The sequence below is a fragment of the Dermacentor silvarum genome, chromosome 1 (genome assembly GCF_013339745.2).
Source record: "Dermacentor silvarum isolate Dsil-2018 chromosome 1, BIME_Dsil_1.4, whole genome shotgun sequence".
Classification (NCBI taxonomy): Eukaryota; Metazoa; Arthropoda; class Arachnida; order Ixodida; family Ixodidae; genus Dermacentor; species Dermacentor silvarum.
Window position 1 is genome coordinate 99958616 of NC_051154.1, and position 17585 is coordinate 99976200.

Sequence of the window (17585 nt, forward strand, 5' to 3'; positions counted from 1 at the left end):
GCAGCTCCATGCAGTTCATAGGTTTCGTGCAACTGGATAGCTTGATTTTAAAAAATGGCTGGATCATTGCCGAGATAATTGCTGTGAAGGTGAGTTTCTGGTGGTTATATCAACACCAGCAAAGTTATGTGATGTCAGATGGTGTGCCTCATAATCAAATGGTGGTTTTGGCGTGTAAAACCCCAGAATCAAATGTGTGTGATGTATTGTCCGAGCTATCTGTGAGGTAATATATCTGAGTATCTATAAATAAATATCTAAAAAGGAGGTTATGGGGAGGGGACACACACACACGCTATTGTTTAAAAAGGTGTTTCTTGTATAGACTGATTTTTGTTGCCATTTACAAGTTGATCACTTTGCTTACATGCTGGCTTTGTGTCGTTACTGATCTGAAAAAGAGGAATGTGTCAGCAGCTGTACCTCATAATTGTTATTTTGTTGATTCAGAAGGCTGTGTTGCTGGCAGGAGTGGTACATTCATTATGTTTAGTCATCTCTGCCATTCTGGACTGACTAGAATTTTCTGCTTACAGGGCTAGTATATTTATTTTCTCACATTTTTTTTTAAACTTTTATTGTATGCTTGCATTTCATGCCTACTGCTTTAAGTTTTAAGTCAACTGCAACAAAATTTTGGAGTGCGTAAAAAGCCTAGTTCAAGATAGTTAAGATATAGAGGAGGCCTTTGGTGTTTGAAGAAAGAGTGAAAGCATCACAAAAAGCTAGCAAAAGTAGTTGTTTTTGATACAAAAACTGAAAAAAAAAAAAACGTTGCTAATACTGCTCGCTGGAACAGACGCATGACCTAGACCGCGCGGCTCTTCGGCGTGATCTCCTACATAAGGCGGAGGCCGTGGCTGCTCACGGTGCGCTGAAAAATCTCGGAGCACTGGGACTTGTGTCATAGCGACAACCAATAGGTGCATGCGTCTGCCTAGGTTCCGTTTAAAGGCTGCTAACAAGAAAACTATACGATTACCAGTTCTGCAGCTTTGCCATGTTTGCTTCAGTGGTATGTACTGCTAATTTATAACAAATTGGTTCAAAGTGAAATTTCGTTGCAGTTGGCTTTTAAGTGGTATTGCACTCTTTTAAAGTGAGAAATGCAAGTGCATATCTTTATGCTGATTTGTACTGGTACAGGTTACAACAAAAGCTTCTTGGAATCCATTTTTATTATTTCATTTATTTATTATTCTTTTACCTTGTCCAACAGCCAGGGGTTCTGATCAAGGCATTGGCAGACTTGGAGAACACAGCCTCCTCTGATGCTGTTGTTCGAGAACGCATAGCCAGTCTCCCACCAGAGGTTTCAGATGCCTCCCTGCTAGAGAAAATTCAGGGTGAGTTGACTCGAGTTATTTAGAAGGAAAGAAGTAACATTTGAAAGGTCACTGTTGGGAAAGTGTCAACCTTGCATGAAACACATTTGGGGAATTACACTGTTAGAAACCTAAGTTTTCCTTTGCTCGGTTATTGAGAAAGCGTGATAATTTCAGATGTTTGATTGATAGATTTAAGCTAATTGTGCTCTAGTATAACAATGAAACATGCAATCTGAAACCAAATAAATCTAACAAATTTTTTAAGTTGAATAAAGTTGCTCTGGAATTGCTGGTGGAATTTGCCATGGTGTTTTAATAGTTTGCTCTAAAGAAGGGTCAGAAGGTTTTTTTTAATCTGCTCAATAAACTGGAATCGGAGAGGTTGTTTAAAACTTTTAAACAAAATCTTGCCTCTGATAATGAGATTATCACAGTCTAGGTGCTAAGGCTTGAGTAACCTTTATATGTGCGATATAAGATCAGATTACTAATGTTTTCGATTACTCTGTAGTGCCTTCCTTTGGGTGGCGCATAGAACCCGGATAGCGCGCGCCCGCATGAAAAGAAAATAGACGGCGCCTGGCCGTGGCACGTGCAGCCACAGCTCGCAGTTCTATTCTGGCGTCGATTTGGGTCAGCCGTGTTTTTCCTTCGCTCCTGAGGCATAAGCCTACAAGTGGTGACCTAGGACGAACACAATGATTGATCTGCCCGCACCCTCCTCTGAACAGGACTCGCGTCTTGGCGGTGCAACTGCGCCTCCCATCCTTCTGGCTCCAGAACCCGCAAGTTTGGTTTCACCAGATCGAGGCACAGTTCTGCCTCTACCGCATTACCTCGGAAACGACGCGCTACTAACACGTCGTCTCAGTCCTTCCTCCTGATGATGCCGGCGAGCTCTCGGACGTCCTCTTCACTCCCACGGGTGCTACACCATATCAGCACCTCAAGACGAATGTGCTGGAGAGATTCATGCCGTAACGCACTTGCCTCCAGTGGCTGCTTACCGAGGAGGACCTTGGAGACCGGCATCCCTCCCAACTGCTGCGCAGGATGCGACAGCTTCTCGGGAAGTGTGACGTGCCCACCCACTCAGCATTGCTTCGCGAGCTTTTCCTCCAACGCCTTTCCCAGCCTCTCCGCCTCGTCCTTGCGGCGGCCGGCAACGTCACCCTCGCCCGCCTTGCGGAACTCGCCATTCAGGTTCATGAGGCGACCTCCCAGTCCGTCACCACTGTCTTACCACCTAAAGACCCGGCGATATTGCGCCTTGAGGCTCGAATCAACGAGCTCGCCGCCTCACTCGCCACACTCCGGAGCCCCCTTCAGGAGAGCCGTTCGCCTCGTCTCGGTGATCGCGCTCTTTCGCGCACACGTCAAGCTCGGAGTACTACCCCTCCACCTCTCTGCCGGTACCACCGGCGTTTCCGACACCGAGCCACGAAGTGCACACCTCCCTATTCGTGGCCAGGAAACGCCCGCCGGGATCACTGACGGCGGTGTGTGGTCTCGCTTTTCGTCCCATCTGCCTTATTATGGTAATCGACAAGTTCTCCGGGCGCCCAGTTCCTTATAGACACGGGTGAGGAAATCGGCGTAGTTCCCCCGACTAAGGCTGATTGTTCCAGGGCACCAGGGCAGTCGGTTCGTGCTGCCAACGCCTCGTCTATAGCGACGTACGGACTCCGATCTCTCACCCTTGACTTCGGACTTCGCCGTATTTTTAGGTGGGTCTTCTTTATCACAGACGTGGTTCACCCGATCATCGGCTCGAACTTCCTCTCATACTTCGACTTGGATGTCAGTGTGCGGCATCGTCGCCTCACAGACGGTCTGACTCGTCTCTCCATCTCTGGAGTCCTGTCCGACCTTGCACCCATGGGCGTCTGATACCTTCCTCTCCGTTCTAAAAAATCTTGGCGGATTTTCCGGAGTTAACAAAGCCATGCTACCTCACTCAGCCGCCTAAACATAGTGACACACCACATAGTCACCCGTGGCCCACCAGTAGCCGCTCGACCGCGCCCCTTGTATAGGGACCGTCTAGCTATTGCAAAACAGGAGTTTGACCACTGCAGCTTGGCATTATACGCCCGTCGTCCAGCGCGTGGGCTTCTCCGCTGCATCTAGTGCCCAAGCGTGATCCCGGTGACTGGCGTCCCTGTGGAGACTATCGAGTGTTGAACGCCAAGACTGTCCACGACAGCTATCCGCTGCCTACATCCAAGACTTTACATCGCGTCACGACGGCTGCACCATTTTTACAAAGTGGACCTGGTTAAGGCCTACCGCCAAATTCCTGTCATGCCTGCCGACATACCGAAGACTGTCGTCACGACGCCCTTTGGTTTGTTTGAGTACGTGCGGATGCCTTTTGGACTCCGCAATTCGGTTCAAACCTTCCAGCAGTTCATCTCTGAGGTCACGAGGGGCCTCCCTACGGTGTTTGCATACCTTGATGATGTCCTGATCACCAGCCCTACGCCCGAAGAGCGTGAGCACCATCTACGTGCTCTTTTCCAACGTCTTCAGCTGTACGGTCTGGTTGTGAACGCCTCCAAGTGTGTTTTCGGCACCTCTGAGCTCGAGTTTTTGAGCCATCACATATCATCCGAAGGTATACGCCCTCTCCTGTCCCACATCAAGACCATCCACGATTACCCCAGCCTACAACACTGCACCAGTTAGCCAATTCCTGGGGCTTGTGAAATTTTCCAGGCGCTTAATACAGCACTGTACAGAGCTGCTTCGCCCGCTCACCAACCTCCTTCGGTCAACCGCCGGCCTGTCCTCTGCCATTTCTTGGTCATCAGAAGCGCAGGCTGCCTTTACTGCTGCCAAGCAAGCAGTCGCGAACCCCATGCTTCTGATCCATCCCCGCAGCAACGCCCCCACTCGGCTAATGGTGGATGCATCCAGCGTGGCCGTCGGAGCCATCTTACAGCAGTGCTTTAACTCCGAGTGGAGACCTTTGTCCTCGGAAGCTACTTCCTGCTGAGACCCACTACAGCGTCTTTGGCCGAGAGCTACTAGCCATCTACACTGCGATGCAGCACTTTCATCATTTCCTGGAAAGTACGTGTCACGCGAGCTCCGCCATCTCGCTTTTATTTCGGAATTTACAGCTGACATCCGCCACGTGAAAGGTGCCAACAACACCGCCGCAGATGCCCTTTCTCGCATTGCTGAGGTTGACTCTGCATCTCCAACCGTCGACTGGGCCGCATTTTCTTCCACACAGCAGACTGATAGAGAGCTCACCATTTTTCGGGAGAACCCCCGTTCTCTCCGATTACGGCTTGTGCCTCACCATGCTCGCCTGAGCCTTTGTGGTGCGATGTCTCAGCAGACTTTCCCGCCCTTTTGTTCCGGCTTCATTACGTCGCACCGTTTTCCGCTCTCTACACGACATCTGTCAAGGCATTCAGGCTACTCAGCGCCTTCTCACTCAGCGCTATGTCTGACCCAGAATTAACGGTGATGTGCGCGTTTGTCTGCCCTGCCAGATGACAAAAGTCTGCCGTCATACTGAGACGCCTCTCCAAGCCTTCCTTCCTCCCGGCTGTCGTTTTGACCATGTTCACCTCGACATTGTGGGCCCTCTACCCGTGTCTCAAGGTTACCGTTATATATACTCACCATGGTCGACCGTTTCGCAAGCTGGCCGGAGGCTGTTCCCATTCATGACATCACCGTTGAAATGGTTTTCTGCGCTTTCATTTCTGCGTGGGTATCTCGCTTTGGTTGTCCTGGCACCGTGACAACGCACCATAGACGCCAATTTGAGTCCTCCCTGTTTGCGTGTCTTAATCGCATTCTCGGCTCCAGGCATTGCCATACTACAGTAGAACCCCGCTGTTACGTTTTTCACGGGACCGTAAAAAAAAAACGTAAGAGCCGGGAAACGCAAGAGCCAGGAAACAGGAAAAATTGAGAAATGGGAGTAGTGTTGAACTGCCCACAATATTATTTTAATTCTTACGTGCGACAAAAAGTAGTTTCGCCCGACAGCCGAAGTATCGATTGCGATGAGCTAAGAATATTAGTTTTATCGTCTGTATAAACTTGTAAACATTCGGTTATTAACTAATTAACAAACACGGTGTCATCGCCCACAGGCAAACACGAACACATCACACTCGATGAGCGCGGACACGCGCAGTTAAGCACCGCTGCAGAAGCGAGCGAAGTGACCTTCGTGCTGTTGTCTATCGCTTCAACCCAAACGGAGCGCCGAGAACACGCAGCACGCACAAAGCCACGAGCCGCCGACGCACCTACACTGCGTAGAATCTGCCCCCACGCACATCGCTTTCAAGATACGGCCCGCGGGACCGCGCGCGCGCCGCCGCGCAGTATGATGCCAGAGCACAACGCTGCCCGCTGCCCGCTACCCCCCCCCCCCCCCTTCCCGCTCCCTCGCTGGTGCCTCGAGCGCAACGGAAGGAGGCGCGCTTCCCGCGCGAGACGCGGTCGTCGGCTCCCCTCGCACTCTTTCACTCGCACATTCAGCATACGGCCGCACGGCTTCCCTCGCACGCTTTCACTCGCACATACAGCACACGGCGCGCGGCGACGTATGCTGTATGTGCGAGTGAAAGCGTGCGAGGGGAGCCGACGACTGCGTCTCGCGCGCGACAGAAAGCATACGGCGCGCGGCGACGGCGTTATCGCCCTTGGACTTTATACGGAACATCTATGAGCCAAAACCAATTTTAGGGCCCCAACGCGTCATAGACACCATCTTTAGATAGCAAAAGCGGATATCAAAGGCCATACTTTTGCTGGCGGAAACCGAAAATACGTAATAACTGTCGCTCTGTGTATGACCCCTGTGCCAATGGCATGGTGGAACGCCTTCACCGACAACTGAAGACCGCCCTGACTACCCCCCTCGATTGTGCCACCTGGGTTGACGCCTTACCCCTTATGCTCCTGGGTTTACGAGCCGTCCTCCGGGCAGACCTACAGTGCTCAACAGCAGAGCTCGTGTATTGCAGTTCTCTGCGTCTCCCCGGAGGCTTCTTTACATCAACACAGCTATCAGCCCAGCTGCAACAATTCCTACAATGCCTCCTGGTTGTGTTAACCCCCTGAGGGTCGAATTTTTTTGCCAAATGCGACCCCCAGGGTCGATTTTTTTTATTCCTGATTTAAATTCTTCGAAACAACCTATTTAGAAAAAAAAATGTAATATTTTTAGAGTGACCGTAAAGTGACGAAAAAATTGTGTTGTAAAATACACAATGTTTATTCATGAATAACAAGATAAGCGCACTGGAAAATGGATGCGTGCACGTCCGAAAACCGAAACAAGTGAGAAGCCTTCGTCTTATTGCCTTCGTCTTATAGAGCTTTTGTGGTCTCCAAAAAAAGGAAACGCAAAAATGGCAGCATCGTTTGTGTATACAGTGCAGTCCACTTATAACGATATCAAGAAATACGAAAAATCCCATTGTTATAACCAATCATCGCTATATCTGGACTGCGGTTAAAAAAAAAAAACTGCCGAATATACCTTTGTAGTCCCGAAACCAACTTTGCCACTTGCGATAAGATATTAAGATATCGACGTTATAGAATGTCGGCTGTGAAGAATAAAACGTTTATTTATACCTCTATATAGCCCCTCAATCGATTGGCATACTGAAATAGAAATGTGCACTTGCTTTCGCAGAAGTTTTGGATTCACAACGTCCTGTGCATCGCGTCCAGCTGCTGCGCAAACATTGGCGGCTATAATTTAGCATGCATTAAATCAATGAGCGACTCGATCGACGATATTGCACTTTGGTTGAACATCGGGGTCGGTGTCACAGACGGGCCATTGTCAATAACGTGGTCACTGCTGCTGCTGTCGCCTCCGTCGCACAACGCCACCGTCTGTCGCGCCAACTATCACCCCGTCGGAGATCTCGTCGCAAAACAAGGCAGTACTATCTGCACTCAGAAACTCCTCCATCGAAGCACCACCTGTTACATCGTCGGTAGCGATGTGCTCCCAGAGTTCGGTAATGTCAGCGGCTTCCACCGTGTCGGTTTCGCCCAGGGGTGTTTCGTCCTGCCGCACAAAGCCCGCTTTTTCCGTTGATCGGCATGGCCACTGCTTCTAGCCTTCATGATGGTGGCGCTCCCAGTTTTCATAATCGTCGATATCATCCACTGCGTGAGCTCGTACTTCGAGTCTCGCAAAACTTGCTGTTTCGTCTCAGCTTTGCGCTTTGTCGGCACACCTCCCGCGGCGCATTTCCGTGCTCCCTGAGAGAGAGAGAGGCAGCTTGTTTTTTTTTGTTTTTGTTTTTGCTCACCTCCTCTTCTATGGACGCTCGCACAACCGCCGGAGACGCGATGCAGCTGGCACCATCTTGTGCACGCTGCGCCTACTTGCGATGCTCTCCGTGGCTTTCACAATTGGCGCGCGAGCAGGATGTGCCGCGCGGTAATAGCGGCAGGTACAAACTCGCGTAGGCAAACTTTTCGCCCCGCACCAGTTAACGGCAACTCAGGAACGCAAATTTCACCATTATTCTGCATGAAAAACGCTGCCCAGAAGCAAAATTTCGATCATTATATCCGATATGCGGTGAATAACTGATCGTTATATATGTTTTAGTTTTTTTCTCATAGCCCTATTGCATAACTTGATACTGTTAACTCGACTCTTCGTTATATTATATTGTTATATGTGGTATCGTTATAAGTAGACTGGACTGTATATGCGCCTGCCCGGTGTAATCGCACCGTGGTGAGTGATAAACGATCGAGTAACAAGCGGTCACCCTTTGAGAGATTTGAAACCAGATAGCCATCAGTTTAGTGCCTGCAACAAGTGGGAGCCGCCGCAGGAGAAAACCAAAACTAGTCGCCGCCACGCGCGCGCTATTGAAAAATTCCATGTGTTCCCATCAAGTGGCAGCACATGCCAAGCGAATGAAATGATCAAAAGAGGCGCGCACTTGCCGCCACTGCGCGCGCTGCGCCCGGATGTGTGAGCAATAGCCGATGCACCGTTGCCATAAAAAAAACAAAAAAAAAAACGGAGAGGCATTCGCGGAAGTAAAAAATGCCACGTGTTCCCGTCGAGTGGCATCACATGCCAAGCGAAAGAAATGATCGAAAGAGGTGCGCTTTTCAAATGTACATGTATATGTCATTGACCGTTTTGAAGGTGTTCGCGGAGGACGTACATGTACGTCATTGACCTTGAAAGGGTTAAAGATCTCCGACCCACTCCACCCCGTCCATCCCGCCGCAATACAATTTTCGTGCACCCCGACCTGACCACTTCAACACAAGTTTCTCGTGTGCCGAGACGCGGTCTGACCACCGCTAACACTGCCCTACGACGGACAATTCCGCATCCTCCGCCACACCCCAAAAACTGCCACCCTCCTACAGAACGGCCGGGAAGAGACTGTGAGGTTGGAGCGCCTCAAGCCGCAACGGAAATCCTCGCACCACCGCCCGACCTCGTGCTAGAGTGCCACAGTCGGCCCTCCATCCGGTTATGACTTCCAGTCTAGGTGAGGGGCCCTGTAGCGCCCTCCTTTAGGCGACACGTAGAACCCGGATAACGCGTGCCTGCATGAAAAGAATAAAGACAGTGCCTGGCCGTGGCACGTGAAGCCACGGCTCGTGGTTCTATCCTGGCGTTGATTCGGGTCAGCCGTGTTTTTCCTTCGCTACTGAGACATAAGCCTACAACTCCACAGCATTTGGTTCTCATGTGTAATGGAATTGCTGCCCAGGGTCGCTAATATGCTTTCAGTCCACAGTTATCATTTTCTTTTGTGCCGACAGTTTCTATTCATTGAGTGATATGTCATTATGGCCAAGAAGAGATCATAGCTAATACGAAAACTGACTTGGTCTGACTGAGCTTTTGCTCCAAAAGCGTCGTTATCTTGTCTGGCTGTGGTTTTATTATAACTTTCTGTCATACTGAAGCTGGACTGCTATTCTAGGCACTGTCAAATTCTGTCATATTGTTGCGTTCACCTTCTTGTCAGCTCTGATTGGCCCAAAGAGCTGCTATAGCCTCTCTGATTCACTCAAAATGCCGCCATTGCAGAATTTTACAATAGGGCAGTATAGAATCCCTGAGCATACTAAACACTTTAATTTTTTATTGCCTTAAATTTTGACTGACTTTGCTTGAAGGGACACTAAAGGCAAATAAAAAGTCAAGCTAAGGTGATAGTGCAATGCTCTAGAATGTCAAAGGCATCAATATAATCGCGAACAGAGCTTTAGTAATCGAGAAATTGAGGTAAATGCAGGACACAATAAGAGACTCCCCAAGGACATTCAGGTACTTACCCGATGACGAAGGCACTCCTAAAAAAACAATTATGTCACTAGTATTCAACCACTCGGATTCAAAAGATAATTTCGTTGGATTATAAGTCGAAAGAAAATGCTACTTGTCTACTTCTACAGTCGCCGACCGATAATTCGGACTTCACGGGGATCGCGAAACAGTCTGAACTATCGAATGTCCGAAAAAACGAATTCGGCAAGAAAACACTTCCGCTTGCGCAGAACCAAATCTGCTTGAATTTGGGCAAAGGTCACCTCCTCGCTGAAGCACGACGAAAGCACCGCGAGGGCTTGTGCAAGGTCCCCATTCGATGGCCCCGCAGCACACGGTACGCTTTCCTCAGAGTCAGAGTCATCTTCCACGGGCGCGAGCACTTCATTATCGATTTCGTCGTCATTGAGCTCGGCACAGGACACTGTTGCACTGTCTACATCAGCGAAGTTTTCGAAGTTCATTGTAACCGGAATCGGCACGCCGCTGCTTCGCAGATCTTGTATCAACTCTTCTCCACTCATGTCCGGCACAGTAGCCGTCAGTTCAGGTGCAGGGTCCTGCGTTGCAGCGTCCGATTCAACGCCGGCAACAAATTCTGCATGGCGGAAACAGCGGTGGATTGTGCCTGCCGTCAGTGCCTTCCAGGCATCGGCAACAATGTGAACGGCTGACAAGAAATCCACGCTGTAACGTTTGCCACTTTCGATGCACAGCACCATGCGACGTAGCAGGCGTGACCGGTAAAACACCTTTAGGTTCTTGATGATGCCCTGATCCATGGGTTGGAGGATGCTCGTGTTGTGTGGTAGCAAAAATTCGATTTGAATTGCCTTCAAATTATTGATCAGGCCATGGGCACCGAAGTTATCAACAAAAAGCAGCACGTTGCGCTTTTGTGCCTGAAATTTTTTATCGAACCTGCGCACGTAGCCTTCGAATAACTGTTGTGTAATCCAGGCTTTGGTGTTAGCTTCATACAACACGGGCAAACTTCTAATGCCTTTAAAACATCTTGGGTTTTTTGACTTTCCGATAACCAAAAGTGGTAGCTTTTCACTTCCGGACATGTTTGCGCCTAAAAGAACAGTAGCCCTTTCCTTACTGTGCTTGCCATCATGGCAAGGATCTCCGGAAACAGCAAGCCTCTTCTCTGGCAGAAACTTATAAAACAGTCCGGTCTCGTCACAGTTAAAGACATCGTCTGGCGAGTATCGGCTGAGCAAGGTCTGCAGCTTGTCAGTGCGGTAATTCGCGACCAACGTGTTATCCACAACACCACTTTCGCCGCACATTTTCTTGATGAGGTCATATCGCTTCTTGAAGTTGCAGAGCCAGCCGTCACTGAACTTGCAGCCTACGATTCCCATCCGTAGCGCGAGGGTCTCGGCCTTTTGTTTCAGTAGGTCACCAGATATGGGAATGCGCTGCGCAACCATGGTGCCTAACCAGATATTTAGAGCCTCTTCAAGTTTGGGGTATGTGCCTTGACGGAGGTTTTTCTTCTTGGTCGTAGCACATTTCTCGGTCGCTCCAAGAATCTTGGCTTTGTTCTTGACGTAGCCCGAGATAGTCTGCTTCAAAAAGCCGAATTCCCGGGCTACCTCAACCTGTGACCGGCCGTTCTGTATGAGCTGTACGACTGCAGCTTTCTGCGCCATTGTCATCGTCTTGTACTTGCAGCGCTTCGTCACCGGCGCTAGCTACGAAGGTGGAGTTGGCGCCATGCTCCGCTTCTTGTAGATGCACGATACTACCTACAGTTGAAGTTGATCGGAGTATAGCCTACTGCAGGGACAACCTCGTGGTCAAAACGTAGTCAACACAGGCGTTACTACGCAGCACACTCGATGAACACGGAATGGCGACTGAGGCAACGTTCAACACAACAAAGCACAAAAAAACGGCAACGGGTTCGGAAAATGATGGTGATGGCGATGCGAATGACCTACTCAGAGATTTTGGGCCTGTATGAGAATCTCTGAGGTTCTACTTCACTTCACAGTTTGGTGGCACTGCTGGCGTCAGTTGGCAACAGCGACAATAACAAAATGTTTGGCGCGGACCGCGCAGACGGAGTCCTAAATATCAAATGGAGAGCCCTAGTTGGTCTGAAATTTCGGTCGTTGTTATGCATGGCGTCTATGGCGGGAACGGCGGTGCCGCAAAAAAGTACGAATTACCAAGCATGTCCGAATTTTCGGTCGTTGACTGTATTAGATTCTTAGAAAAAAAAACTTTTTGGGCGTTACCCTTGATAACGACATGTCTGGTGTAAAGGTTTCGTTTTCGCTCGACTCTGCGCCACGCGCTTTCGAGTTTCAGTAGTTCCGATATCGCGTAGTGCTGCACTGGTGTTACTGGCTTGCTAAACTCGCACTTGAAATTGCAAGCAGCAGAGAATGGGCGGGCCACGTCCATGTGATGTCACGGGATGCCTGAACGGTCCGCACAACTGCACGTCCAGACGGTGACCAGCTTCGTCGCCCGACGTTGCATTTCTTGAGTCCTCGCTGCTTTCGCGCTCGGAACAGCCGGTGTCGAGGCCGCCGTCATAGTACGCAACGATGCCGGCAGCGCGAGCCCTCAGCAGCATGTCACGCTCATCGGAGCTTAAATCGCTGAAATCAAGCCCAGCGTCACGAGTCAATGTGTCGTCGTCAGTGTCGTCAACGAGGTCCACTGCGACGAGCGTCGACGATCATCATGTTTACAATGCGGCGCGCGCTTTTCCTTCCGCTTTCGCACTGTCGTCGGCTCTTCTTGGCTCTCTTTCTGGCCACGTGTCTGCGTTTTCCGCAAAATAGCTGTAGCGCCGTCTGCGGGCGGCGCTTTTTCACCGGCGGCACAACGTCACTATGAGACCATGACGTCACCACTCCTAACTTGGGAAGATGGGCGATTTGAATGGCGCTAAAGGTATGCGGATGCTTCAGACGCAATTTTCTCATAAAATAAGTCCTTGCTTGGCACGAAACAACTGTTTCTAGGTTTCTGTGATCGTATTTTAACATTCCACGTCGACTTAATATTTGCCTTTAGTGTCCCTTTAATGCTTAATTTCCTATTCTGTGCTAAGGTCTTCAAATGGTCACGCCCCTGTACACCAGCTGTTTGAACTGTTGCCAAGAATTAAAAAGTAATGAAGGGCTTTTCGCCAATTCCAGTCACTGTATATGCATGAGTGTTGTTTATACTAGTCATGTGTATTTTGTTTTTACTTTGCGAAAGTAATTTAGTTTGAGTTAACTAACGTCTAATTAACTTGCCTAATGCAAACTGAGCTTCAGATAGCCACAGTGTCTTATTTTGCCGTGAAGAAATAGAAGCAAAAGAAGTGAATGAAGAATGAAAAGAACTAGCGTCGCGATTCGGGGTTACTGCTGCCATGTGGACACGGGAAGTGCTCCTATTGGCTATGTGCGAATTCGCACGTTTTGTGCGAATTTCGCACAACTCGCCATTGTCATTTCTTTGTCCCGACAAGGCTTGGCGATTGCGGTAGGATGCATCGCTGGCCCATGTGAGTTTTGTTAATACAGTATGTTCAAAATGCAAGGTTAGTGAAATTACAGTTCAAAATGGTGGAATGGTCGTATCGGGAAAAAAGAGAGAAGCAGGCTTAGTTGCATGTAGAACCACCCCCCTTTCATTCGCAAGGTGTCCGCCCCTCAAAAATTTCTTGGGCGGAAGCCTGCATTCAAGTTATCTTATCATGTGTGTGACAGCTGCTGAAGGAACTCAGTGCCTCCTATTTCAGTGCCTCCTATGTAAAACTTGTCTATTTGAGGTCTTTGTTTTCTAAAAGCAACGTTTTGGGGAGAAATTGATTTAAACCTGATTTAATGTATGGGAATACATGCGCATGACTCACTAGTGGTTTTCACACAGACCGACAAGCAGCGGACCGTCTTTCTGCCCAAGTGGAGGAGGCCTGCTCTCTGCTAGCCGAGTATAACAGCCGGTTGGCCCAGGAATTGGAAGACCGCAAGCAAGTCTCCCAGATGCTGGCCAGCTTCACCTTCCACCAAAGAGAGCTCATGGCACTTGCGGAGCAGAAACTCGAGGTGAGACCACATTTGGACCATGGAAGTAAAGGGGGCAGGCACCTGTGTGAAAAATTTGCCTTGGCTCTCGCATTAAAGAGCTCGTAAGAAGAAATGTGCATGGCTCGTACACACTCAGCTATACCCAAGGTGTTCCGCATTTTTTTTGGGGGGGGAGGGGGTAAATATTGTTTCAGATTAACCTTCACTGTCTTTTTTTTGGCAGATAATGTTTCCTTTTTTCTTTCTTTTTTTTTCACTAATTTTGTTCAGGCAGAAACATGCTGCACAGAACAGCAGACCTTATTCTTCAGCATTATGGTTGCACCAATACACAGAATAACAAAGCTTCAGAGAAGTAGTGTCACAAGGTCACAACGGCATGCAATGATGCAATATGTAGAAATATCAGAATGAGTGCATTTGATGTCACACACAAAAACAATGTTTTATTCTTATCATTATGCAGTTACAGAACTCCAAGGAATAATGCAGAATGGGAATGTCAAGGCAGATGCAACCCCACATTACAATTTCTGAACCTGCCTAATTGGTCCACCGTAGTAGCTGTAGCGTGAAGGTTGCAAGGACCCAGGCCGAAGCTCCGAAACCCTTCTGCGTACTCGTCCTTCTCCCTGTTTCCCGTTTTCGTTGCAGCATAGGCAACATGGGTGCAAATAAAAAAAGATTGCTTGGGTGGCAAGCTGACAGTGGCTCCTTGCATTAGTAGGCATGTATACACTCACAGCGGTGTGCTAATTGCTGCCTCAGGTCTCTAGTAAATTTGCATTCGGTATTTTAAACCGAATCTAGAAAACAAATTCATGCCCCCCCCCCCCCCTTTTTTTTTACCATCTGAAAATGCTTAAATCTACCTATACCTAGCAGTATCTCTTGGGAGATCTGAGAATGGGTAGGTACACCAGTTATAAAGGTTAATACAGTCAAACCTCAATACAGCCGAGCTCGCTACAACGAAATTCACGGGACACGCGAAATTGGTATGTATATAAGTACGCTAAATGGCAAAGCCGTGAATGAAACCGAAACTATCGTCTGGGAAATCTTCGTGGTGGCGTTGGGGCAAAGGTTGAGACGTACCGAAGGCAGTCGATAAAGTGTCAACTTCACGAGAGAATGCACTTCGCGCCGCTGTTACAGCATTTTTCGTACATTCCGGCCGACGCCTAACCCAACGCGCGTGCCCGGCCGATCGCGAAACACTCATTTGCGATGGACCGTTGCAATGAAGCGGTTTGAATTATCACAATTTCACTGCATATTTCACTGCCCAGAAGGATCCTTCTGGGCGATTAGCACATTGGAGCCTGAGACTGCAAGAGTTTGATATGACGGTCATACACAAGTCGGGGAAACGGCATACCGATGCAGACTGCCTGTCTCGGTCACCCATAGAGTGGATTATCACCGTTTCGTTGGAGGTGACTTGCGCCGCTGATGATCTAGGCGGGTCCAAACATGTTTCACAGCAACGGGCAGTCCTGGCTAATAGTATCTTTGTCGCACTCTGTTCAGTGTTCGCGTGTATCTAATAGCGTCCTCGATCACCCGCACCGGTGCGCACCGGGGCGCCTTGGTGCGCACTTTCATCCTCGATCAACCGCACCGGTGCGCACCGACCATCCTCGATCACCGGAAGCGCACCCTGTTGGGGCGGTTTTCCGTTGCCCCGTCTCGCACCGAGAAAATCGGCGGTGCGCCGGGGTGCAATCCCAGCAAGCACTGCGGGACGCGCGCCGACTGCGGAACCGCGCACGCTCTGGCCCGATAGCTGCGGTTGCACGGAGTTGACGGAGTTAACTAGTCGAGATGTCGGCAATGAGAAAGGAAGCGCTGCTAGTTGCCGCAATCGTTGAGCTTTTTTCAAGTTCGTCTGACAACGAAGAGGACATGCTGATCGACTTCGTCCAAAAACAATGTGGTGAAAGAGCGGCGAAAAGTGGACAGGTTCGTTGAACGGGTCGTCAGGCGCCTCGACGACACCGGAGTAAGCAGATTATTTGGCTCCCCATCTTTGTGCTGCTAGAAATTGCTGGGAGGGGGACGTGAAAGCGCACCGCGCTGTGTTGCTGACAATACGCTCGACTGCCCGCGCGTACGTTGCTAAAAACGCTACATAAAATTGTTCATTTCATCGCCACATTGTCGCTTGCCATTAATTATAAGATCCATTGGTGTGTGCTTGTAACCAGGTATGTCGGAGCACGCAGTTTGACAAGGTTCGAGTGCTTTCCGCGCATGCTCTGCACCTGCAAGCAATAAAACGTGTGCGCGCGCGTTTTGCGCACGTTTTGCGCCCCAGGGGCAAAGTGGCGCTGCATGCAAGCATCTGCACGGGGTGCAGTTTTGTCCTCGATGTTGACCCTCCGCAGTGCGCCACCACCGCGGTGCACAGCGCACCATTCTGGTTTCGGGGCAACCCCGGGGCAAGGTGATCGAGGACGCTATAAGATTTGTGAGCCAGCAAAGTGAATGATGGTCGCTGATAACAGATACAGGCGAAATTTTGTAACCACCCATACCATGGCGAGGCGTTCTTCTCAGTTGTAGAGTAGTTTGCTTCTGCGCGTGAGTGTTCTGCTTGCATAAGCGATCACTCTTTCTGTGTCTTCCTGGCACTGCACTAGCACAGCTCCGAGACATAGGTTGCTGGCATCAGTGTGAAGCATTGTTGGAGCTGTCTCATCAAAGTGGGCAAACACAGGGGGCGTTTGTAAACGGTTCCGCAAATCGTGAAATGCAGCTTGCTGTTCGTTGCCCCATACAGACGTTACGTCATCTCTCGTGAGGCGAGTTAACGGCGATGCAATGCTAGCAGAGTCTGCAGTAAACCACCGATAATATGCGCAGAGGCCCAGAAAGCGCCTGACAGCCTTTTTATGTGAAGGTACAGGGAACTGTGCAACATCGGCAATTTTTTTAGGATCCAGGCGGACACCCGCTACGACATGGCCAAGAAACTATCTCCTCAAAGCAAAAGTGGCATTTCTCCGTCTTTAGGGTGAGGCCGGCGGACCGTATGGACTGCTGAACTGCTAAAAGCCATTCAAGGTGCTCTTCAAATGTTGCATACAACACTATGACGTCGTCGAGATAGACTATGCAGGTTTTCCACTTCATCCCTGAAAGTGCGCTATCCATAAGCCGTTGAAAAGTAACAGGTGCAGAGCACAAGCCGAAATGCAAGACCTTAAATTCGTATAGTCCATCTGGCATGACAAAAGCGGTTTTCTCACGGTCTCTCGGGTCTACTACAATTTGCCAATACCCGCTTTCAAGTCCATTAAAGAGAAATAATGAGCCTTTCGAATACTATCAAGTGATTCGTCTATGCGGGGAAGCGGATACACATCTTTTTTTGTCACCTGATTTAGCTTTCGATAATCCACACAAAAACGCAGGCTTTCTTGACCAAAACTACAGGTGATGCCCAGGGGCTCTTAGAAGGCTGAATTACATCGTCTTCAAGCATTTTGTTTACCTGCTGTTGTATCGCTTCATGTTCTTTTAGGGCCACATGATAAGGGTTTTGGTGAATCGGTCTCGCTGGGTCCTCTGTGATTATTCAGTGCTTGGTTAGGGGTGTCCGACCTACTCTTGACGTCGACGCAAAGCAGTTGGTGAACTCTGCCAGTAGCACAAGAAGCCGTTCTCGCTCATGTTGCGTTAAAGTGTCAAGCCTAGGTGCTGGGTCTTGTGCATACCCTTCTTCTAGTACTGAAAAGCAGCCACGAACATCAGCGACATCCTCAAAATAGGCCACAGCCGTGCCCTTTGGTAGGTTCGTGTGCCCATTGGTGATATTTACGATGCCTCGTGCAACAGAGATATCGTGAGTAAATAACAGTGGGGTTACTTGGTCTGCAACTCCTTCACAAT

The 17585-nt window shown here is 49.3% G+C and overlaps 2 protein-coding genes across 3 annotated transcripts in view; both read left to right on the top strand.

The window, feature by feature from the left end:
* The window catches only part of LOC119433473 (putative sodium-coupled neutral amino acid transporter 7), a 531279-nt gene that overhangs the window by 93948 nt on the left and 419746 nt on the right, over positions 1 to 17585 (top strand). The gene's annotated exons all lie outside the window — the stretch shown is intronic.
* Positions 1 to 17585, top strand: part of LOC119433485 (regulation of nuclear pre-mRNA domain-containing protein 1B-like) — a 60884-nt gene that overhangs the window by 31447 nt on the left and 11852 nt on the right. Inside the window, exons 5-6 of the mRNA XM_037700725.2 lie at positions 1220 to 1346; positions 13531 to 13706. Of these exons, the coding sequence (XP_037556653.1) occupies positions 1220 to 1346; positions 13531 to 13706 (303 nt within the window). The remainder of the gene's footprint in view (positions 1 to 1219; positions 1347 to 13530; positions 13707 to 17585) is intronic.